Source organism: Leuciscus leuciscus (genome assembly GCF_965113295.1).
Source record: "Leuciscus leuciscus genome assembly, chromosome: 19".
NCBI lineage: Eukaryota > Metazoa > Chordata > Actinopteri > Cypriniformes > Leuciscidae > Leuciscus > Leuciscus leuciscus.
Genome location: NC_138743.1, coordinates 11,907,782 through 11,932,573, shown reverse-complemented (window position 1 = coordinate 11,932,573; position 24,792 = coordinate 11,907,782). Strand labels below are relative to the sequence as shown.

Below are 24,792 nucleotides of genomic sequence, written 5' to 3'. Positions count from 1 at the left end.
CTGATGCCACATATGGAACAAAACAGCAATGTTTCCACATGGATACATTATGCACATGTTACATTCTTTGTTGGTTGTCTTTGCTTTGTGAATGCATCTTGTTGACACAGTAGAAGACATGCAACTTATGCAGGGACATTTTGAATTTCTTACAACTATGATTAAAATTCACATGCTGCTGTCAGGTTTAAACCTGGGCCTTATTTTAAATGAACCTGTTTTAAGTGTTTTTTATGCTTCATCAACATTAAGAGAAGTGTTCCGTTATTTATACATCACTTGTGTTGTATCTATGGTTCAATGATCCCCCTTTCGTGGTGCAAATCTTAATGTGATTATTAAAGGATGGCCAGATTTAAAACCGTGTATTTAATGCATTTTTTTCTAGTTATGTAGCAGTTAACTCATGATAACTCAGATAACTAATGCTTATCTGACAGCCAAGCAGAAAAGCAGTCAAAATCAACCCCTTTTACAGCTCATGTCGCCTACAGAACTGAGAGAGCATTTGGTATACTATGAGAGAGGCAGTGTGGGAAGGGAGGGCAGTTTGGTCTGTAACAGGGGAAATAAGCTTGTCTAATTTGATCTAACTTTAATTTAGGCTTCTCTTGCCTTGTGCATGTGCTATAGCCATGAGGCACTACAAGACCCTTTTTGCTCTTGCGTTAACTAAAAGGGATAATTTTATATGTATTGGCAATCAACATAAACATTTTTGAGACATCAAGCACTTCCACCTCTATGATGTAATGGATATTCATGATTATATTCAAGATTTCACTGAATTCAAGATTCAAGAAAGATCATGAACATTATTTTAGCATTTTAAATGATATTTTATGACTCATATATTTTGTCAATATTAATATTAATATATATACAGTATATATATATATATATATATATATATATATTATAATTAATACACAATATATTTTAGTTGTATCACCCAGCTTACTTTATAACAATGAGATGCTGAAATAATGGAGGATACATCTGAACAAAAGAGCTTGTATCCTTGAAGATCGCGCAAACGCTGCAAATCCATGCGTCTAGCCTAATGATAATGATCGTGTTTCTTTTTTTCTTTGGGTTTTCAGATAACAGCCTTTGATGAGCTTCAGGCAGACTTCAAGGTGCCGATCGATCAGGGCAATCCACTTCACGCGGTAAGTCATGCAAATAATAGACTTGATCATTTGATTCATTGCCCTTTCCTGCACTTCCACGGACGTGTGTGTGTGTGTGTGTGTGTGTGTGTGTGTGTGTGTGTGTGTGTGTGTGTGTGTGTGTGTGTGTGTGTGTGTGTGTGTGTGTGTGTGTGTGTGTGTGTGTGTGTGTGTGTGTGTGTGTGTGTGTGCGTGCGTGCGTGCGTGTGTTTATTTGTTTATGGTGGGAATATATTTTAGCAAGCTCTCTGATCTTTTGCAGGCACCAGGTGTGTTGCCTACCCCAAACTCGGAAACATTTCCTGTCATCCGCAGCAATGCATGAATAATCCATAAAGCAGCTGTCTATGTGTTGTCTTTCCTCTGCTGGAGGCCCTGGCAGCTTTTATCTCGCTAATTAATTCAAAATGAAGCAACTATTCCAGCTTTTTGGTTACACCAACTGTTATCCAAAAGTTTAGAACAACATTGTCATTCTAGATGCCAGCACTGCAGAATAATTTACATGTGTGCACTTCATAACTCGCCAGGCTATGTTGTGACAGAAAACAAATCAAGAGGCAATGGCGGAGGCGAATGCAGATATTTTTGGACTTTGAGTCAGAAAGTCTCATTCAGAATAGGGCACCGTGATGTGTAGACAAAGTATCTGAGTCACGTATCTCAAAACTTCTGTTGTCGTAATTTATTGCTGTCTTCCCAACAAAGTGTCAAAGTAAGAGATACACGCTCTATAAGTCACCCACCCCTCTGTCAGACTGGAGGGAACTATGGAGGATCTGGAAGGTGGGGGGTGCTAAAAGATTGATGGCCTCCTAGCTGATCTCACCACCCAGTCAAGTCAATCTCACACCCTGCCTGGCTAATTGGTGGCTTCTGTCAGTCTTCAGCTGGGAGGAAGTCAGGACTTCATCCTGTGATTCTCATTGGAGCTCCCCTTATGACTCTAGTCTACACAGTAGTGCTGCAGTCTCTTTTCAGTCTCTCAGGCTCCTTTTACACCTGCCATTAATGTGCAGAAAAATCTTTCTTAATCAGTATTTTTTTAAGTCTGAGAATTAATTCACGCAATTAATAAAGCATTTTTATTTTGAGGCTACGCTAATGTTTTTTCTCCCCAATTTCCTGTGGCTAGTGTTAAATGCTATTTGTGTTGAAAAAGGATGGTACGCATTTACCCTATATCAGCCGTGTTGAATGGCTATAAATATTTATTTCTCCATTTTATCCTAGAAATTGAAAAAATAAATTAAAAACAGTTAATAGCAGTATCGATATCACTACTGGTATTGGTAACCATATTGAATTAATATTCAGTAATCGATTTAACTGCATTGACACTGTAAGAACAAAATTTTAACTGGATTGAGCTGGATAATGACACTAACTTTACAACATTGCAAATTCAAACTGAATTTGAATTAACATTGAACTGACTTAAGCTGAAAAATGACACTATTGTCTTCTGTAGAGCTGCTTATAGCTGAATTGGACTTGTTTAATAAATGATTAACTTTACAACTTTGACCGTTATTGAAGGGAATTTAAACAGCATTGAACTAAACTGAGTTGAATAATCACACTTCTCTTCTGCGGAGCCACTTTATGGCTGAAATTAAATTAGTTCTATAACCAATGAATTTTAAAACATTATTTTCCTGATTATTAATGTGAAGATAATTTGACCGTGTTATATAAGATGACTTGACTTAAAAAGATGCCATCAATTTTTGTTTCTTTTTGTTGAATTTACTTAAATTTGAGGATTCAATGTGAATTTATTATTACAGATTTTAATGTTGGCTGCAACTGAGATTAATTAATTAATCACAGAAAACTGTAATCCCTTTTTGTTTACTCGAATCACAACCCTAGTACGTTTGTCTTGTTTTCCAGTAAATAATATCTGAACATACTTCAAACTAGATACATTTACTTGTGAATCAAAACTGCTATGGATATTAGCATAATACAGAATACATCTTGAATTATATGTATTTTTCTTACCCCATTTGGCAATTTTTTTAGCATAAAATAAACATCATTTAGTGAGGTTTAAAAGTTTTAAACTTTAATGTCTCTGATAAATCAAAGAGCGAGAGCTAGCAGAACCGTCACATTTAACTGTCCTTGACTGCCCGGCTAATTTTATGAAGGCATTCCAGACGTAATTCTCCAGCAATTAAACACTTCTGATGCTATTCATTTATAAGATGCTCTAATAATCCTTGATGAGTTTTCTTTATGTGTTGAAACGAGGCATCTTTCATGTTAACATTATGTGCTCAGACAGAATTTGTATCTGCTGTGCTGCCTGATGTGCTCAAGCTTTTAATATTTTATCATGCTAATGTTCTAGACATCACCACACATGTGGCTGATTTCAATGTAAAACAACACTAAACTAGAGCTATCATTATGTTGCTTACATGACGGCAAGAGTTTTATGATCCAGATGTTTGTCAGCATGCACAATATGACCGATCCAACACATCAGCACACAGTTTTATATATATATATATATATACTTCCATAGACACATAATCCAAAACAACATTCAGTACATTAAGGCTATACATTTTTCCCAGTATATGTGATCCGTATCAAACCCATAACTTTGACTGCGCTAAGCTTTACCAGTTGAGCTACAGGAGCATTGCTAAAACATTAGCTGACTGTCTAATTCAGAGCTTATGGTAACAATATTACCTACCACCGCTGCCTTAGTAGAGGTCACACAACCCTCCTCAGGGCCCACTTTGAATTGGATACGGATGGTCCCTTTGGGGTCAAATATCATCTGTTACTCTCCATACCACTCAATTAGCTGCATGAGCTGAGCAGCAAAGTCTGACCATTTTACTCTGGCATTGAAACATTACACTGAAGAGGAGAGAGAGAGAGAAATGAGGGGTGCTTCACAAACATAGCATAGCATAGCTCTTATATTTTTGCTGAGGTCGGAAGCTCAAAAAACATTTCTCGATAACGGGGTTTGTTTCAGGGCCCATATTTTACATTAGACAAGTCATATTTTATTTATATAAAACAATTGACAATGTTGGATTGTGGTTAGCAAAAACCCTTATTTAAGGAGGTCTAGGTCATATTTTAGTAAAAAAAAAAAAAAATATATATATATATATATTTATGTATATTTTTCCATGTTTTGTTCATGATTTTAGGTATGAGGGAATGCAAAGCTAAAGTGACCAAAATAGTTTGAGATTGTTCAGAGGCTCAGCTTTTGATCACATCTGCTCATGCTCTTTTCTATCCCATTGTTATCGGTATGCTGAATATTATTTGCACTTCAGAGATTCAGACTCAGTTCTGCTGTGTTTGCATTTGCATCTCCGTCAAGGATTACCGAATGTTGCAGATTCTATGGCTCAAGAACATTATGATCTTGCTGCTGTATTGACTCTCTGTCCAGTATTTAATATATTGTTTACACTGTATGCAAGCACTTGTCAAGCAGATTTTGTGCTGACGAATATTTCAAAGGGAGCTGAGTCTAATTGCCTGCTAATTAAAAGTGCTGATATGGCTCCAGTTATCTCCAGTCGCTATGGCTGCCAGTGGAATATATTTGCATGCTGTTGTTGAGGAGTGGAATGGTGTGAAAACAAGTCTTACGCAAATTTTGGATGAACTAAAATGAGGTGCAGCACAAAAATAGTCAGAGTTCTGTCTAACTTTCAAGGATGTTTGGTTTAATCTCTGAAAAACAGCTGTGTACTGAAACAAGACAGTGGGGGGTTGCCAATCAAAAACCTTAGAAAAAACTTTGGGAAAATGGGTGCATATATTAAATGTATTGTTATATTATATTATATTATAATATATTATAATACAGATTAATATAGTTAAACAAACAAACTTTTTTACTTTTATATATTACATATTATTTGAGCCTGGACATGTCTTATAATAAATTAGCAATTAAGCAATTAAAAATTCTCGAATGTGTTATCTTGCATAGGGCACCAAGTGAGACAGGACTTCTATTGCAGCCTCTCAAGAAAAACAGGTTCATGACGCCCCTGTCTGCAAATTATTTGTACAGAAAAAAATTATATAGCATCATTTTTAGTTTGTATGTGTGACTAAAGTGACTAACAAGGCCATTCTTGCTGAGAAGGAGTGTTGTAGTGGTCACTATGGGTGGCTCTGTGTATTAGTGAATAACAGTACATTATTTACAAGTGCAGGCTAGTAGTATAAATAATGCATTGTGTTGAATGAAGTTAAGTTGAAATGTAAAAAAAAATGGCAATAAAATATGTATGTTTAGTCTTCATTACTGCAGAAAACAACATCTTTGCACTTCTTGCTAAAGGGCATGAGAATAGTGCACTTTTAAGCAGTGCAGCCATTTTTCTTCTGTGTCACTCATGTAAGATTTATTTGTGCCAAACTTACATCCACACTTGGCTCCCATTGAGTTCTGCTTCTTTTTGTGCCTCAAATATGAAAAATTATTCCATAGTGCATATAAGAGGGAAAAAAAATGCAGAGAAAGTTGGTTTAAAAAAAAGAACACGCTATCCTGATTTAATTCAGCAGACCATGCATTCAAATCTCTGTTGAATTAGATTTAATCCATTGCACACATGTGATTAAATGATAAAGCACTGACTATACTATGTCTGGGAGTGTGTGTATAAAAATAGATTTTGAAACATTCTCCCTTGAGAGTTTTGCCACTTTTCCCGACCCCCAAAACGTACACGTTTGGATGGAATCACCATATGCCACTTTCACATGCCATTCAAAAATCTCCCTGCTGTTTTTTCCACCTCTTGGCTGTTGTTTTTCTAAATGAAAGTCCCTTGATGTCCTTGCCAGTGTATAGTGCTCTATAATTCTGCAAGGGAACATTGGCCAGGAGCTACAGAAAACAAGAACCTTAGGCAGCAGTGGCATGTCAAAACCAACCACTGTGACACAAACACGTATGAATGCATATACAGTCCATGGACATTTTAAGTCAAGTTAAAATCTAAAAATCCACCCTACTCCTGCTTTTCTGATGCATCACATCAACTTTTTATCAAATGAAGGATGTGGCCTTCATAGTTTTGTCCTTGAGACTGGCGTTTTAGGTGTTATAGGAGATTTAACAGATCTTTATTTCTTTTAACAGCGTGAAAGGCTGCGGAATATTGAGAGGATCTGCTGCCTGCTGCGAAAGGTATGTAACGTTTGTCTTTATCTGTGGGGAATTTAAAGGTTTAAGAATCAGTCATTGGAAAACCCATATTGATTGACCACTTTTGCATTCGAGGTGACATGTACTGCATTTTACGCTTACTTAGATCCAAAAAGAATTTGTCCTGGAGTCTGTGATGAATTGATGGCACTTTCTATGGATTCTAAGGGCCGGCTCACACAGAATGCGTTTTTGCTGTTCAAAACGCGAGACACAGGCCAGTATAGAACGAATAAAAGCGCAAGGTCTTCTTTTACTTCTTTTAACCGCATGTTTAGAATGCCTTGTCGTGCAGGAGGTGCTGTAAAAGACTCCAGAGCAACGGTTAAAGACGTCCGTCTACCACGTGTTTACATTGAAAAATAATGGAAAAGTAGCACAGTGGAATGGAAAAACGTATTCTATGAATCGCCCCTAAGACTTAATTTGGCAACACTTTATAATACCTTTCATTAAAATATTATATTATATTATATTATATTATATTATATTATATTATATTATATTATATTTATTATATTTATTATATTTATTATATTATATTATATTATATTATATTATATTATATTATACAGTGGGGTCCAAAAGTCTGAGACAACAGTGACAATCTGTATTTCAGAATTTTATCCTGTAAAGTTTTAGAATCTTTTTTTAATTATATCAGCAACAACAAAAAACATCCTTCTAAAATGAAAAAGAAATATCTTGAAATTTCGAGGTCAATAATCATATGTAACCTCATTAACACATGGTCTGATGTTCTTGCTTTTGTTCAGAAGATGCTCTTTGGATCATTCTTAATTCATTTTGGAGAACATCATAATCAGGTTTCACACAAACTTTTTTAGTCAGCTTGAACGTTTTTGTTAACATTATACTGAAAATGTCATTTGAGTTTATTATTAGGAGTTTATTTATTTAAGCTTGTTAAAGGAGAACTTGGTAACTTTTTTAACTTAATAAAACTGTCTAGAAATCATTTGGATGGTTAAACAACCTGTTCTGGTGATATTGGTGACTTTCCCCGCTCCCCCCAGCGTTCCCAGGCGGAAAACCAACCTTGCAACTTGCGCACTGCCGTCCCGGCAAAGTGAAATTGGAAGTCTCGTGAGAAGCGAGAACTAGAACGAGAACGAGCGCGAAACACAAATTGCTTTACGGCAATTCGACATAAACACACACGCATGTATGATGTATTACCAGATTACTCACCTCGGTAGACATAGCTCCACACGATACAGTTGGCTTGCTCCGATCAAAACAAACGCACATGAGCAGCGGTAGAGAGGGGGAGGAGGCCGCCGCAAGTGAGTTTTTTACGACTGTGTTGTGAAATATACGCCCCCCCACAGCTGTAGGGGGAGCTCGTGGGGAAAACATGCGACAACAAAAGGGAAAATCAGCGAAGAAGTGACTAGAGTTCGCTAGAGTTACAGAGTTCTCCTTTAAAACTGCAAAATAGAAGCATTTTGACACGTCTCAGTTGTACCAATGATGACTTCTTAATAATCAGTATTATTTAGGTATTATAAAGTGTTTCCCAAACCCTTTTAGTGTGAAACTGAAGGCATTGTGGGTGTTTGAACATTTGAATCCAAGCACTGTTAAAGGGGGCCAGAACCAGTTATGTTCCATATATATTGTGCCAACATCAGCAGAACGCCTTCCAGCCGCCTTCATGAGTAATATGTCTCATGGCATGAGGCTCGTCCGTGTGCATGTGCACCTAGCTGAAAAGGTTTCTGCTGTCACTCGGTTTCACCTGACTGCAAATGTAAAAGAAAACACAGCTTGACAAAAACACTTATCCAAACAGTGTCCACAAGTAAAGGGCTTCACATGTGCTTGAGCTGAATTGTCTGCAATTTTACAGACACGCCATTTAAAAAATGATTTACAGCTCTAAATTGTGATTTAACAAGCCATGTTTTAAAGCTTTGGAAAGGTGACATCTATGCTGTTATTGCTCTTGCTTCTTTTTTCCCTTCCCTCTTTGTCTCTCGGTTCGGGTCTTGTGGGGCACGGGGTTTGTCATTTATTATCATTATTAATTATCTTGGTTGTAAACACTTAGCTTAAGGCTCTTATCACACCCTGATGGGCCACAGTCTTTGCTTTGACTGACATGAGCACAATGATAATTTGTGAGAGTCAAGCCAGACAGTAAATAAACAAAAGTTCATTTTTATTCTGAACAGGTAGTCCTAACAGTTGCGGATCTCTTTACTCAGCAAATAAGAGAGAGTAAACATAGACCTAGCAAAGTTTTTGCTAGTGTGACAGTTTTATTGCCGAGTGCATCTGTGTATTGTGCATCTTTTCAGAATGAGACATTCAGTTATGCTCACAGGTATTCAGTGCTAGGGTGACAAACGGTAGCATTAGATCGTTTATTTTCCCCCCACTAAAGGCGCAGAGTATTTTTCACAGCCGGCAAACAAACATGCATGTTTTCTCATTTTTGTTAGGCCGGTGTAAATGTCAGTCTTTGACATCTGTGTCAGTTTGTGTGTATTCACCAAAACACACAGAGCATGAAATGTCTGGAAAAACAAGAAAGGAATGGTGGTTTGTTTGAATGACTTATGCTGAGTCACAGAGCTTCTTTGCAAAGTGCCAGCATATTTTTAGACAACTGCTAACACGTCCTTTCAGGATCCATAATACAGATACCGGGCACAAGTAATTTATACATATACAGTAGAGTGTATTTGTTTGTTTGTTTGCTTTTGAAAGAAGTCTCTTCTGCTTACCAACGCTGTATTTATGTAATTAAAAATACAGTAAAGACAGCAATATTGTGAATTTAAAATAACTTTTTAAAATATATATTTAAAATGTAATTTAGTCCTGTTATTGCAAAGCTGAATTTTCAGAAGTCTTCAGTGATCCTTCAGAAATCATTCTAATGCCGAGTTCACACTGCACGATTTTCAAAGTAGTCAGGTCACTGTTCTTTTCACACTGTGTGACTATCTAGGGTAACATTCAGTTGCTGCTGTGTTCACACTACACGATGGATCGGCGACAGGAGGTTTCACACTGCATGACTTCGCCGACAACTTCTGTCTGCTCAGCAAACTACGTTTCACAACCAAACACATGCGGGAAGTGATAAGGAAATAACGCAAGTTCTCGCGTGAGACTGAAATTGTTATGAAAAATGATAGCCCGCAAGAAGCTTGCGAACCAAATTGCCTGTGTGCTGATTTGCAGCGAAAATGAGAAAAAGAAAAAAAAAGATTATGCAGGAGGAAATGGTTGGGGAGACGTGGGGAGCAAGGATTGTGTGTTCTGCAAAGAGAGTTGGGGGTAAATAAATAATTTTCGAAGTGCTCCCAAGTGCTATGCTGCCATACATTATAGTTATCCTTTTTACCCGATTAGAAAAGCGCCACGTTTTATTTTGTGTCACCATACTTGGTCGTGTAACTACTCGTGTAACTGTATTTAAATAGGGAAAACGTGGAGGTGTTTGGTCGCTTCTTACTTCATCTCTGTTTGGTCCCTAATGAATGAACTGGGCTAAGCTAAGTGCTATCAAAGTGTCGCCGCGCGCCAGAGCGATTGAGTGCACGCACTGAGACGAGAGAGGTATGTATCAACTCGTCTTAGTTAAGGGAATAACATAGTTTAATATGAAAAAACGGTGGAGTGTTCCTTTAAAATCGTTCAGTGTGAACTTGGCATAACATGCTGATTTGGTGCTCAAGAAACATTTCTTATTATTATCAATGTTGAAAATGGTTGTGTTGCTTATTATTTTTGTGGAAACCGGGATACTTTTTTCACAATTCTTTGATGAATAGCCTAGAACACTTAAGAATAGCATTTATTTGAAATGGAAATATTTTGTAACATTATAAATGCCTTTTCTGTAACTTTTGATTAATTAATGTGTCCTTGCTAAATAAAAATATTAATTTCTTTCAAATAATAATGATAATAAAATCTACCTGACCTCTACTAACCATTTGACTAAATATTTATCGGTATAGTGTATATGAATTAGGTTGCATTTTAGTAAAGTGAAATTGTTTCATAAAAAAATCTACCTTGTATTTCTGCCATGAAAAAAATATATGGCTCTGAATAAATTGTAAATTGTATTTTCACCATTCATCATAGAATAAAACACTTGGTCTGTAGCCCAGTGGTGTTTTCTGGAACATTTTAAACAATCTTTAACACAAGTAAATCATTTTGCACCCATTTGAATAATAAAAAGCTGAAAAGTTTTTGATTTCATGTCTGTCAAAGAATCAATAAGAAAACTGCACATAGTTTACTATAAAGCTGATTTCAGTACAACACAATTCAGAACCTATAATTGTTTCATTTTACTGTCAAGTTCTGTCCCTGTGGTTTACCATCATTGTTTTGACCCTGTCTTTCTCTTAAGCTAAGCTTTTCCCTCTAACTCTGAAGGTCAAGGTCAATATTCCGGCAGCCAATCAGAGCCGTCCACTGGGGGAGTGCAGCGTAATCCCCTATGGTTGCCAACACTGTGTGTTTGTTCTTCAAACGAGAAGCTACTTTTTGATGTTGCAGTACAAACGTTTCTGTCCTCTCATCACTCCACTTCACACCTGCATTCATCACCAAAGGCATTTGCACAGAATTTTCGATAAATGGAAATGACAATGGTAGAGCTGAAAGGCAGAGGATCATTCATAAAAGACCTGTATGATATGCAGCAGCCCCTTTCTCTTTGGAAACTAGTACCCTAATGATGTTTCCGATACACAGGGATACACATTATTCGAGATATGACAGAGTATAATACATTTAATAAGACTCTTTTGAACCCAGGTTCTGAGATCTGTTATGTTGGATCTTCTCAGAGGACCGCATTTAGACCCTTGCAATAGAGAGGTGCAGGGATGACATCAAAGTCTGGAAGACTAATTCGCCACTGGTTCCCTCGAGATTTTGCTATGGGGTTAAGGTCTGTGGTAAACAGAACTTGACAATGCTTGAAGGTTTTGTGACAACATAAATTACACACCAATTTCAAAAACGCAAAGGAATTGCAAAATGATTGTTTGACTGTTTTCAAATAGGTTGCCTGAACATTAGTTGGACAAAAAAAAATGTGCCCAGTTTCTTTTTATGTACTATAGGGGACATACTGGCACAGCTTACCCAATTCTCTGTGATTATGAAAGTGTTATAGTGATTATTTTTAGATTTATACATCTTTATATATAATAGTCGGCAGAAAAACAGACGTCAGCTTGATACAAAGTAAAACATTTCCATATATTATTTTAATAATATGCTATAGCTTCAGTACAATGGCATCATCTTCAGTACTATTCTGTATCATTTCTATTATGGTGACAGCATTTTCAGGCCAGATTAAGTCAGAAAGAAACCTCATCTCAGATTTGTAGACTGCTGTGTTTTGCCTCACACATACTTCAGTCTCTCCCTCTTACGACTTTTCCAAGCAATCCTTATCTCATTAGAGCAGGGAATGTGATTTTTCTTTTTCACACCCTACACGGATATACTTGGGGGCGCAGTAAGAAATACTGCCTCTGCCTGGAGGAAAAGCTCCATTTGCCTTCAAAAGGCTGAGGGCAGAGAACGAGGAGTGGGCTTTCTTGCACTGCTCTCAGTCTCTTACCAAGCCAAAAGCAGCCCAGCCCTCATCAGACAGTTTAGTGCCGAGACTAAACTATTGCTGCCGAGGCGTAGCCTGTGAATGAATTTGCTTGAGCCGCCTAGATCAGTCGTGTGCAATGAAAAATGAAAACCTGCTTGGGAATTTATCAGCTCATGATGTATATTATGCTAAATTCTTTTCAGAAAGAAAAACACAGTTAAAAATAAGCCTTTGTTATCAAGCCTCTTGTAGCTGGCCCCACACTGCTGGGGAAGAGAGCATTCTCCTTTGTGGCTTTTAAAAATAGCAACATCTGGCTGGTAATCATACAGTATCTTGTCTCTGTATGCATCTTGTTAGGTCTGAGACTTGGATGTGTAGGGGGCAGCAGGGGCCTATTAGCCTGTCACCAGGCTCTGAGACAATGTGCTCTTATCAGAGGTGTGGCTGTTCTTCTGCTGTTGCTGGTATAATTACTCTGCCGCTAAAAATCAGTGTTCCACTATAACTTTCAATCAGTGTATTCCTTCCAGCTTGACGTCACTGTCTCTTACCCAAGGTTGACTTACATTTGCATGTTTATTATCGTTTTTTAAGACTTTTTTTAAGTGTTTAGAAATATTTTGTTTCTGCCTGCACTGAAGTTTAGAATTGATTATTCAATAAATTCATATTATTATATGTTTCTGTGTACTGAAATTTTATTGCAGGGGTATAGAAACACAGCATAAGGTATTACCTAACACAACCCTAACAGTTTTTTTTTTAAATATATATATATTTAAAAAATACAGCATATTGTATTATTTGTTAATAAAACATATTATTAATGTTAACTTTTGGTTAACGTTAGGCCTACATGTTCAGTAACCTTTCTCTTTCACATTCAGTACTATTCAGTTTATTATTTATTATTCAGTTGATTTATATTATTATGTATTGTTTTATTCTGACAGAAGGATATTGCAGGGTTGTAGAAATTCAGTGTAAAAATATATATATTTATTTTGTTGCAACTGCTTTACAAAAGCCTATACATAATAAATAAATAAATATAATCTCTCTTAGTGCATCAGATATGACAGAGTTTCTGCTGGTAATCTTTCTGTTTTTGACCCTGCTTTTTTCTGAATATGCATTTATTTTTTATTTATTTTTCATTTTCAGCCTGGAAGAGTGTCTGTGCCATAACCTAATATTCAAAATGGTGATAATCACAGTCCAAATAGTTTAATGGAGAGCCAGTTCATATGCTATCCTGTCTCATGGGGATAGATGTTCTTTAAAGAGAAAATATGTATAATTCTATGCTGCAGTTAATTATTGGCTGCTGCTGAAAGAGCAAGACAGTAATTGGAGACTATAGCGGCTATTCTGATCTACTAAGGCCGAGAACATTATGCTGTTGCTAATCTGAGGACACAGTCAGATTTGTCATTGTAATAAGTGAATGTGAAAGGGAATGGTTCCTGAACATATATGAATTTATTTATGGTTATAAGTACTGTATGTAGAACTATTCTCTCTATTCTTGTGGTCAGTCCTCTAATGGTATCAGTGGCTCTTGCCCAATTATTATTTTTTTTATCTCCATTCTTAATATATATATATATATTGTCAAGACACACATGCCTCATTAAAGAGATATCTACAGGTTTGGTGTCTGCTCCCTTTCGCACTAATGGTGGGAACAGAGGGTTAGAAAGTGAGTGAGGAAGAGAGAATGTGAAGGACACTCCACAGTACAAAGCTCTCCACCAAAGTAGACCTCTCATTAGGTGACATGATTCTGAAGAGGCTCTTGTGATTCCCATGGGAAGGCAAGTTTAAAAGTTATACTTAAAGCACTCACAGCTTCTGGACTTCGGTCTGAGTGGTCCTCATAATTAACATAGGTATAGCAATGGTGGAGAAACTAGCTCCTTCTGAATGGTTAAATATGTGCATGAGAGGCTTCAAGTGTACAGAGTCAGCAAAATCCAGGAAAATGCTGATATACAGCCCAAAAAAAAAAAGATTTTAAGCCCATAAAAAACATAATATCTGAGATATGAGAAAGTAAGTTTATTTAAATTATTGTTAACAATTTATAATAAGGTTTCATTAGTTAACATTTGTAAACTACATAACATTAATTAAGACTGGACAATACTTCTACAGTGTTTATTGATCTAGTTAATGTTAATTCCAACATTAACAAATATATATTTTTAAAAATCAAAAGTTAATTGTTAACATTAGTTAATTGTTAACAAAAAATATATATTTTTATGAACTAACATTAACAAATATTCATATAGGTTGTAAAAAAATCTATTGCTCACTAATACTATAAGATAGTGAAAGCTTTTACTAATGTTAACAAATGAGACCTTATTGTAAAATGTTACCAAATTATCTTATTTTGCCTTTATTTTAACAGGAAATCCTGTAAAGGGTGCTGTAGTTTTTTTGTTGTTGTTGTTGACTGTACTAAAGTATAAAAATACCATAATATGTTTGCAGATATTTTGAAAACATGCTGTTCACGTTCTTGTTTCTCCGAAAAACAACGCTGCAGCCAGTTATTCTACTTCGAAATGTGCATTCCATGTCGGAAAGTCTGTTTTTGTTTTGGTCTGTGTGATACCGCACACAGCGAATTGACCCAATAGTATTTCGACACCCCAGGTTGCCAGTTGGTGTAAAATACAGCATATTGCAGCCATGAATGCAAGCAAAAGAACTGGGTCAGAGATTGCAGATTCTACCCGACCTAAAAAGCCTTAGCATCCATTAGTACAGTATGTCCAGAGATATAATAAATGCGGATAAATCAACTCATCAACCTACAGTGTAAAACGTGCATCAACTTCCATTGTCAATTACGCTTGTTCCTCTTGCGTGTCCTCAATCTGGCAAACCGTGTGAGCGTCGAGACTGTGGAGGAGGGTGCGGGGAATCTCTCTCCAATATTTAGAATTTGGCCTGCAGTACCCATTTCAACCAGTAGCTGTCAATATTACATACTGCACCTTTAAACAAGAATTTCTCCAGACAGGAATTTATTTACTTTGTATTACAATTGATGGCAGAATATGGCTTTATTTCTGCAGTTTTATTTAAGACATGCTATTATTTAGTGTCACAGCTGGCCTGCTAGTTAATGTCACATAAATATCACACATAATGATAAAATCACTCCAAAATTGCACATTTTCGTTGTTGTTTATGTGTGCCACTGAAATGAAGGACAAAATATTGTGCCTAAAGTTAGTCAGATGTTCAGAAGCCCTGAAGTCTAACAGATTAAGACTGATCTTCCAGATGGGCACCTCCGGGGCCAGCTGCCAGTCCATATTTACTTGATTATCCAGAATTTCTTACTGCCCTCTGCCCTGTTCCAAAGTCTATCATTTTAAGGCATCATTGGCGCAAAAAAGCTGTTTCAAAAGGTAAGCAACTTACTTATGCTGCTTTATAAGATAGGTAAAGTCAAATTGGAAGGCAACTTCACAAATATAACTCATGCAGAATGCAGTCCCAAAATGCATTGCAACAAGCTCAGTGGAAAAACAATAAACCCAAGATGGTGGACAAGGTGAGAGAATGTTGATTATAAATAATTTGAGTGTACATTTTTTGTTCAAGATTGAAACTGATTAGACTAATTGGAATACTGATTAGAGTACTGCATTAATGTAGCAACGTCCTAACATCAAACTCTCCTGAGTCTCCCATGTGGAGCGATGGCAGGAAGATCATTTATTCTAGTGAGGAGAGTGGAGTTTTAGAATAGAAACTTTGCTTTGCCAACGGCAGTTCACAATTCAGCTAAAATCCAGATAAGAAATTATCCATGAGCCTCAGCTTGAAGTGAAGAGATATACTAAGGGAACGATTTGAATAATAACTTGAATTTATGCAAAATATGTTGAAGTCTTTGTTTAATGGCCTTCAGCGAAGACATGAGGACAAGTCTTCTGCACGGACCCTATGGTCAGCTTCAGCTCCCCTCCCACCAAATGCTGACGTATATATCCCGATCTTCAAGTAGAAGGAACTGGATGAAATATTCGGAATGATATCAGTCCACAATCTGACTTGTGATGCAGCCTGGAATTAAACCACACCATGTTCGTTCATCTGGCCAGAGAACTGGCCCCGCCATCTGAGCCTGGCTTTTCCCAAGTTTTTTTTTTTTTTCACCTGATGGAGTTTGGGTTCCTTGCCATTGTCACCTTTTGGCTTGCTTAGTTGGGGACACTTAATATTCAGCAATATTATTGATCGGACTGCACTAATATTATTGGATGAGAGCTACACTGACCTGGATAATGACATCACTGTTTTCTCCAGAGCTGCTTTATAGATGAATTGAACATTCCAGAATTTATTAACTTTACACAGTTATTAAATCGAACGGAATCAAAACTGAACAGATTTACCAAATTAATAATGACTGTTCACTATTGTCTTTTTAGATCTGCTTTTCAGAAGAATTGAATTCTGTTTGCATCACTGAATCATTCTTTTCCTGTTTATCCCTGTAAAGCTGCTTTAAAACGATCGGTTTTGTATAAAGAGCTATATAAATAAAGGTGACGACTTTTATATTTCTCTTGTTGTGAAGATGAGAATTTGTCATGCAGAAGGGAATTACACAGGACAAGACATTTTCTCTAAAGCATTTATCCTTTTCTTTTTATATCCAGGGTATTTTAATGATGGAATATTTTGGGCTTTTTTGCACCAATAAGGTTAAATAGCTGGGACAGGTCAAACTTTAATGAGCCCTCTTACATAAATGTTGACCTGAACCAAATTTTCTTTAGCCTGCTGTGGACTCTAAAAGGAAAGGTTTGTGCCTTAGGATGTTGTGTCTCAAGTGATAAATGATTCACTGAAGCCAGCCCTCAGTCTATGTCAGGTATAAACTGTTAATGGCTAAGTCCTTTAAGCCTTAAGTCCTATATATAGTCCTAATATATATATGGAAATCCATGGAAATCCTACTGTGATTGGGCAACACAGCTGAAGTAGTTTGGGTATTATGCTTGGTATAGCAACCTCAAGAACTGTCCAAAGTAACTGCCCTAAGAGTCCCCTTTCTTGTCCATTTACAGCAAACTGGCACAGCAGTGTCGCCAAAAATGGTCCTGTTCTTCCTCAGTTGAAGGTGAACTAGCGTAACCTAGAAACCATGTCCTCAAACTCACAATGTTAAATCCAGTGATCACCTTAGATTTTTATTGATTTGATCAAATACTCTGCCTTAGAATTTCCATGAAAACATTACAATTGTATCCCTTTTTCTTATATAAGAGAAATCCAATTTTTCACTGATCTCTGCAATCTCTTCAGAGCAACAGTATGTGAATATAAAACAGTCATTTCCTTTCTTAAAGGGATATTTCATCCAAAATTACAGTTTTGTCATCATTTAATCATGGCCTAATATCCTACTCACTCTTTAAAAAAAAAAGTAATATAGTTCGGAATGACATGAGGGTGAGTGTAATGACAGATTTTTCATTTTTGAGTGACCTATTCCATTAAGAATTAATGAAAGACTTCAAATCCATAGGTCTGCATGAATCAGACCTAAATCAGAGCAGGTCTTCCACCCTGTTTTACCCAAGAAAAGAACTGAGTTACTTATCTGTGTTCTCTCTAGTTGGTGCTTCCAGAGTACTCTATCCATGGACTCTTCTGTATCATGTTCCTGTGTGCTCAGGAGTGGCTTACCGTAGGCCTGAATATCCCTCTGCTCTTCTACAACACATGGAGGTGAGCAACTGAACCAGCCTTTACTCCGCTTAAACAACCTATGAGGACTATTATGGGCCTGTTACCTGTCCGATATAAATGAAATAGGTGTCCTGAGAAATCCCACCTATCCCTGAGACAGCAATACTTTTGATATTAATATACCTCTATTAAATGTATTTTTTTTGTGAATATAATAATGCTAATTATAGACATTTAAAATTAAAAAGCCATTAGTAACAGCTCTATATGACTGAATGAGTGATGAGCTACATATGGAGGGGTTCTTATACTAAGACTTTTCTAAGAAAAATCATTATTATAAAAAAAAATATATATATATATATTTTTTTATGTGAGGATTGATCCTCTTGATACAGCATCAGTATTGGAATTATCCATATTTCAGATCAATTCCATACTTAATTATCCTACATTAAAGCTCCTTGCCACTAAATGTTCAGTGTGTTCCTAATCTTGTCACTGCGCATTCGTTTTTTCAGTTTTTGGATGAATAATAGCAGACTGAATGTTTCATCGCACAGTGAAACAACTGAGGAATTCATAACTTGGATAAAATGAGTTTCAGTCTCTTTGGAGCTCTAAAATCTTTCTTCAGGGTTTGTTACTGAATGTTCAGAGCTGTTGTCAATTACTGCCACCGTTCTCAGAATATGAGAAATCATTGGTTTTTTATTATTTTACAGAATGATGAATGGTGAAACATCAAACTTAGTCAGCACAATAGTAATGGTGAATTTTGATTATTGTTATGAAGTTACATTTGATTAGCTGGTTGAGTTCACTATCAATAATTTTCAATAAAATCAATCTACCTTTATCACAGATCCAATAATGCTGCTTTCCAGTGCACTGTCAGTCTCTTCTTCCCTTCGTTTTGCTCCAATTCTTCCACGTCTTTCTTCTTAATGCACTTAAAGCCTCCACTCCTTGTTTTTGATTTTCCTAATAGAATTATTACACTAGGGGAGTCGTTTTCCTCGTCTTACAAATAAAGACTATATTTAAGTCATCCATCTCCAAGAACTGCCTAGATTGACAGAAATACATAGAATTAAGAGGTTTAGACAAGCCAAACTTTGCATTAGATGAAAAATCAATTAAAAATTAAAAACAAAACAAAGGTGCACATAATGTTTCAAGACGCACTACCCGCCTCGTGTTTTTTCCCATTTTCGGCAGGTACTTCCACAGCCCCACAGACACTAAGGAGCTTCTCTACGATCCAGCGTCTGTCATGAATGGAGACACGCTCAAATTCTGCCAAAAAGAAGCCTGGTGCAAGATGTCCTTCTTCGTACTCTCGTTCTTCTACTATCTCTATTGGTGAGTAGATATCCAGAAGTTATCTCAACCAAACTTTATCGTCTGCTAATTCTGTGCAACATCTTCACTGATTTTTAAATTTGACCGCTAAATTTGCTTTTATTGTGTGCAATTGCTATAGTACAAGCTATCTCAAGCCTACAAAGCCTGTTGCCTTTGGCTTGCTCAGTTGGGGATATTTTGGGGATATTTAATTTTATTTTATCAATCAATAAATTCCTCTTGAAACAAACTGTGTTGTATTATTAAAATTTTTAATAAAGTGAAGCTGCTTTGATACAATCTGTATTGTGAAAAGCGCTATACAAATGAACTTGACTTGACTTGACTTGACCTATAGCATAGCAGAGATGTATACTTACATATACAAGCATTTGAACTGACAAGGATGCCAGCAACATGCCTTTGGGTAGAATTCCTGATTCTTTTTTCATCCAGACTATATCACGTAACATTAAATGTTAAAAACACACATAAAAACGCACATTTTCTATAAAGATTCACCCTTTGGGTGAACAGGCCTTATGACCTTTTGTCAGATCAAAGGCAGTTGTTGTGTATCAGCCACATTCTGAATTATTTAATGCTATTTGCTTCTAGAATTGAAATTCTAGGCCATATACAGCAGTTTTACCCCCCTTTTTTCTCCAGGATCTATTGGTACGCACTCACTCTTTTAGAAGTGATGGTAGTCATGCCATTTTGTGAATCTTGACCCTTCCTTTAGTCTAACTGCTGGCTTTTTATTACTACTTTTTTAAAGGAATGTCTTTATTTTACAGTGTCCTTGTTACATTATGTTACATGCACTTACTGTAGTAGCAACAATACATTTTGCATAATTACATCCAACTAACCCTAAACCAAACCCCTTTCCAAATCCTAACCCTGTAGTAAGTACATGCTGTTAAAATAAAGTGTAACCCAATGTTCAGCACAAGTTAAACTAAATCAACAGCATTTGTTGCATAATTACCACAGAAAATAATTTCTGATTCTTGGAAGTTGGAAGGAATGAAAGTAAAATTGGGCTGACAATAAATGTCAAAACACACAATGTTTTAGCCACAATTATAGTATAACCACAGTACTTAAATAATATATGTGTTAGCGTGACACTAATGTGATAGAATCACTTACCAACCTTGTCTGTAAACAGAAATTATCTTGGTGGCAAATATAACTAAAAGTTTATCTGTCTAGAACATTAGTCTCTCCAAAATGATGATTTACACAATATTACTCTCAAATTATTCACAGGTTTTTACGAAAGAATTTTATAGTGCTTGAAAATATGATTAATTAAATTTAATAAGTAAATGTTTTACTTTAATGTGGACTAGTTTTAATTATTTATATGGCAATCAACATTATGCTTAACCTGATCTTAACTTGGAACAATCAGTCTGCACATCGACTTAAAAGAAACAAAACTAATCTTATAAATTCTTATATAATGTCTGATTTGATGAATACTGATACTGTTTTGCTACTCCTGTCTTTCCCTTCTATATTTGAGTCTGATACTGCTTTGCCACTTCTGTTTTACTATTTGAGTCTGAGGCTGTTTTGCTACTCCGGTTTTAAGGTTGCTCTTAGCTTTGCTGCTTTTATTTGTGATTTAAGTGTTGTTATATGCAGGTATTATTTTCTTATTATTTATCTGGTTGTTCTGTAAAACACTTTGGTCAGCCTAGTGGCTTTTGTAATTGTGCTATATAAATAAAGTGAACTTGAACTTGAACTATTTGTCTGCCCTGCCTAGTTTAACCCCTGTGGCTTGAGTTTCAAACATAATTTGTACTATAATCCTTCGTAATATTCGCAATGTTGTGCTCCCTCTTACGAATCAATCTTACAAATCAATTGCAAATCCATTATCAGCGCACCAGGCCATCACCCAACCAATTACAATAGTAGTTTTTTTCTAAACACCATTCAAACATAATGACTCAAGAAAGGAGCGTTCCACTTTGATAGAAGTGAAAGACAGAGATTTGGGCAAACGTCACACCAGTTCTCATATGTTTAAGCTCCACAAAGATTGCAAAGGCATGAGGAACATTGTTCGCCTCAGGCTCCATCGGGATCATATCTGCTCATAGCTGAAATACATTTTTCATTGATCTTCCACTTTCAACACTAACACTAAAAAGATGTTCTCGGGACGCAAATAAGACACAGTCTTTAATAATAAAGCAGCTCTCCATTTAAAACATCTTTATGTTTGAGACCAGCCTTGAGCTGTGTGCACTGAATATAATCATGACACTCAACCTTCAAAAAAAAAAAAAAACTTTTTCTGATTAGGTTAAACATATTCTGCATAAGCAGCAGTGATATAATTTCAAAGGGCATAAATATATCTACTTTCCTTAAAAAAAAAAAAAAAAAAGATTAGGAATATAAAAGGAACCCATGCCATACTTTTCCCACCCCCACACATTGAAGATAATAAGACACAGTGAGCCAAGAACTGCTTATGCAGTTTTTATCAGGGCAACCCCTTATTATGTATTAATGCCTGTGGACAGCATTCTGGCATGACATCAATGGCCCCTAGTGTGAAGTCAGCACAGAAATTCAACATACATCAACATATGGCAGTGCATTCTAAATAAATACAATCCATATCATGACCTGCCCGGAGTGATCCTCAAGCTGGCGAAGCTGTCATTTTTCATAGCGTCAACTGCTTTGAAGCCTCTCGCCTTATATTTCCACTAGCTGAGGATGAATGCTGCGGTTTCAGCTGGATAATTTGGGGACAAATTGTGTTTTTGTGTTTGTTGTTAGCAAGGAAGAAATGAACTAATTAAAGCCGTTCCCTGACAGAATGATAGAACCCATGGGCACAAGCTCATTTCACAGAATCGAAAAGTAGTGTGCATAAAGGGAGAAGTCCCAGATTCTCAGCAAATTCATAGGATGGAAGCTGGAAGTGATGTTTGGAATGGAGTTAATACATCTATCTATCTGTCTGTCTGTCTGTCTGTCTATCTATCTATCTATCTATCTATCTATCTATCTATCTATCTGTCTGTCTATCTGTCTGTCTGTCTGTCTGTTTGTCTGTCTGTCTATCTACAGTATTAGATTAGAAAGTCTAATCTGTTTTATCAAATTCTACCCTGTCAGTAATGCCTTTTTGTTTTGTCTTCCAGTATGGTATACTCCTTGGTGACCTCATAACAGAGTTCTCAACACTGAAGTTAAGTCAAGTCCAGGTTTCAGAAAGCTATAAACTACATTTGAATGAATGAAGAGCTAGACCGCTAGACACAAGTTCAACACACTGCGGTGTCTGAACCTACAGAGAAGACTTGACCCCATCAGAAGAACCCTGTGTTGTTTACAGATCTGACTTAACGCCCAAGATGTCTCATGGACCTGGTGTGACGCGCTTTTCACAAGCTCACAGTAACATTTGCAAAGATTGTCTCAGGCATAGCACAACATGTCCTTTACCACTTTGAGAAGCAAAACCTGCCAACCTTTACACTCACTATATGTAGCTTAAAATTAATGTCGGATTCAAACAAATGAAAGAAAACGATGGCTAACTTGATCCGTGAATGTTTCATTTTTACCAGTCACACACTAGGCCACTGATTTGATTACATGTGTGAGAAGCTTTTGTGATATATTTTATGTGTATTTGTGCACTCCTAACATAAGCGTTTTTAATATGAAATATGTATCTGTTGCATTACTCGTGTACATAGAGAACTTTGTGTAATGCTTTTACGTGCTGGTGTCAGTTGGTTGAGATGTTTTTGGACTTTATATTTACAAAATGCTAATATAGAGGCTTTATTATAGAAAACAAAAGCCACTTTTCCACAATTTTGCACAAAGATGTTTTGAGTTTGCACAATAGATACAGTTATTGGTTGTGGTGGAAAAACAAGTCATATTTATATACCCAGTACAAGTCTTCCAATATATTACAGTGTTTCAAACTATCATAGATTTTCATTCTAGGGAAGAAATTAAAACCACAGCTCATGATCTAAAAATTTCACTTTCTCATTTTGTATCTATCTATCTATCTATCTATCTATCTATCTATCTATCTATCTATCTATCTATCTACATACCTGTCTGTCTGTCTGTCTGTCTGTCTATCTATCTATCTATCTATCTATCTATTCTTTCTTTAGAGTTCATTAGTGTTTCTGACTTCTTTCTATAGATTCTACAGATTCTAAACTGACAATGTTGTTGGATCAGTCAGGCTAACTGTCCGGAGTAACCACATGATGCATATGAGCATAAACCCCTCAAGACTACTTGATGCTTTGGTTGAGCACCATATTTAATACAGAGTACTGAAAATAGCAGTAGAGATACTACATCATTTTCATTGCTATGTAGGGGATAATAATACCGGTCCCTAGCAGAACTATACTCTGCTGCTGTCATGTAGCCTGCTTTTGTATGCCTTATGTAGTTACACATATGATGACCAAACATTTTCTATATCCTTACTGTGGACGTGTTCACCCATCCAAATATCATTTAAGAAATTTGTATATGAAATAAAACAGACTATTTTAAAACTGTTATAGGTCCTTTCTTATGCATGCATGCAACACTCGTATGCTTTAATACCACTAAGAGGCATTGTTTTTTTCACTCCACAATAGTATTAATTTCATCAGTCATGTGGTTCACGTTCCATATGTGGTTATTTCACTCAATTACCCACAAAGCATTGGAATCCTCACCCTGGAGTGACTCTGAAAAACATCCACATCAGACTGACTCGTGCCCTCATCTCTCAGATGTCTTCTCTTCAGGGAACGTTGCCTCCCGCTCATGGGTCGACTATTATATGCGTTTTCTGGCGCCAAGCCCTGTGTGGCAGTGACTGGCTGACAGATCGGTGACAGGCTGTCCTCCTGCTCCACCTGCTATCCGTCCAAATCACTGCCACATGCTCCGTAATTACAGTTTGTAAAGGATGCAGCTCCATTTGCCAACGATCTAACACTTTGCCACTTATAGCCGTGAAATGAACGTCATCAGATGTCTGCAGGTCCTGGCACTCGCAGAGCTTTCTGCCACCATTTCGACACCCATATCTGACCCTGGTTAGTATGCTGCGGCACAAGATAAGTGATGAATTTTGGCTCTGGCCTCAAAGGGACTCATAACTCAATAAACTACAATAAAAGAGTATTTTAGGGTCGATAAATAATAATCATTCTCATTAAATAACTCCTTATCTTTGCTCTTAAGAGTTCCATGTGTTTCACTCTCAGAAAATATCCTTGCCCTCAAGCGAAGAGCTTTGCACATTATGTGCTTTGACAAGTGGTTGTCCCCCACACAGTGCTGGATGGGCAACCTGTCAGCTTGCCGGGTTTCTTAGATGCCCAACCTGTCAGCACGGATTACCCATGAGGCCAGCTGAGCATGGATTTTACTTGCCTTGTCTTTCTAGGATTGGATGGCTTTTTCACCTTTCTTCCTGGCCGCACAAACAGACGCACACATTTCTGTGTAGTCTGGCTTATGTTCGCATTTTTTCAAAACTTTGTACAGTCTGCGACTGCTGGCACAACTAGCCAGTGTTCTGGCAACAGATCATTAAATTGAATAGCTACCCAAGAGAAGAAGGTTTTTTTTTTATTTGGCAGCTGTTCACAAATATGTTTTGTTCTTGACTTACTAATACATCCTCTTAGGTACCA

General features: G+C 36.6%; 1 protein-coding gene across 2 annotated transcripts in view; it reads left to right on the top strand.

Moving 5' to 3' along the window:
• Positions 1 to 23,639, top strand: part of cnih3 (cornichon family AMPA receptor auxiliary protein 3) — a 29,073-nt gene extending 5,434 nt beyond the window's left edge. The window contains exons 2-6 of one of the 2 annotated variants that reach the window (XM_082148335.1): positions 1,104 to 1,172; positions 6,322 to 6,369; positions 17,655 to 17,767; positions 18,950 to 19,093; positions 22,258 to 23,639. In XM_082148335.1, the coding sequence (XP_082004461.1) occupies positions 1,104 to 1,172; positions 6,322 to 6,369; positions 17,655 to 17,767; positions 18,950 to 19,093; positions 22,258 to 22,285 (402 nt within the window). In that variant the 3' untranslated portion in view covers positions 22,286 to 23,639. Of the gene's footprint in view, positions 1 to 1,103; positions 1,173 to 6,321; positions 6,370 to 17,654; positions 17,768 to 18,946; positions 19,094 to 22,257 lie in introns of both variants that reach the window. The other variant, XM_082148334.1, reaches the window with a different exon arrangement.
• Positions 23,640 to 24,792: the final 1,153 nt, after the last annotated feature.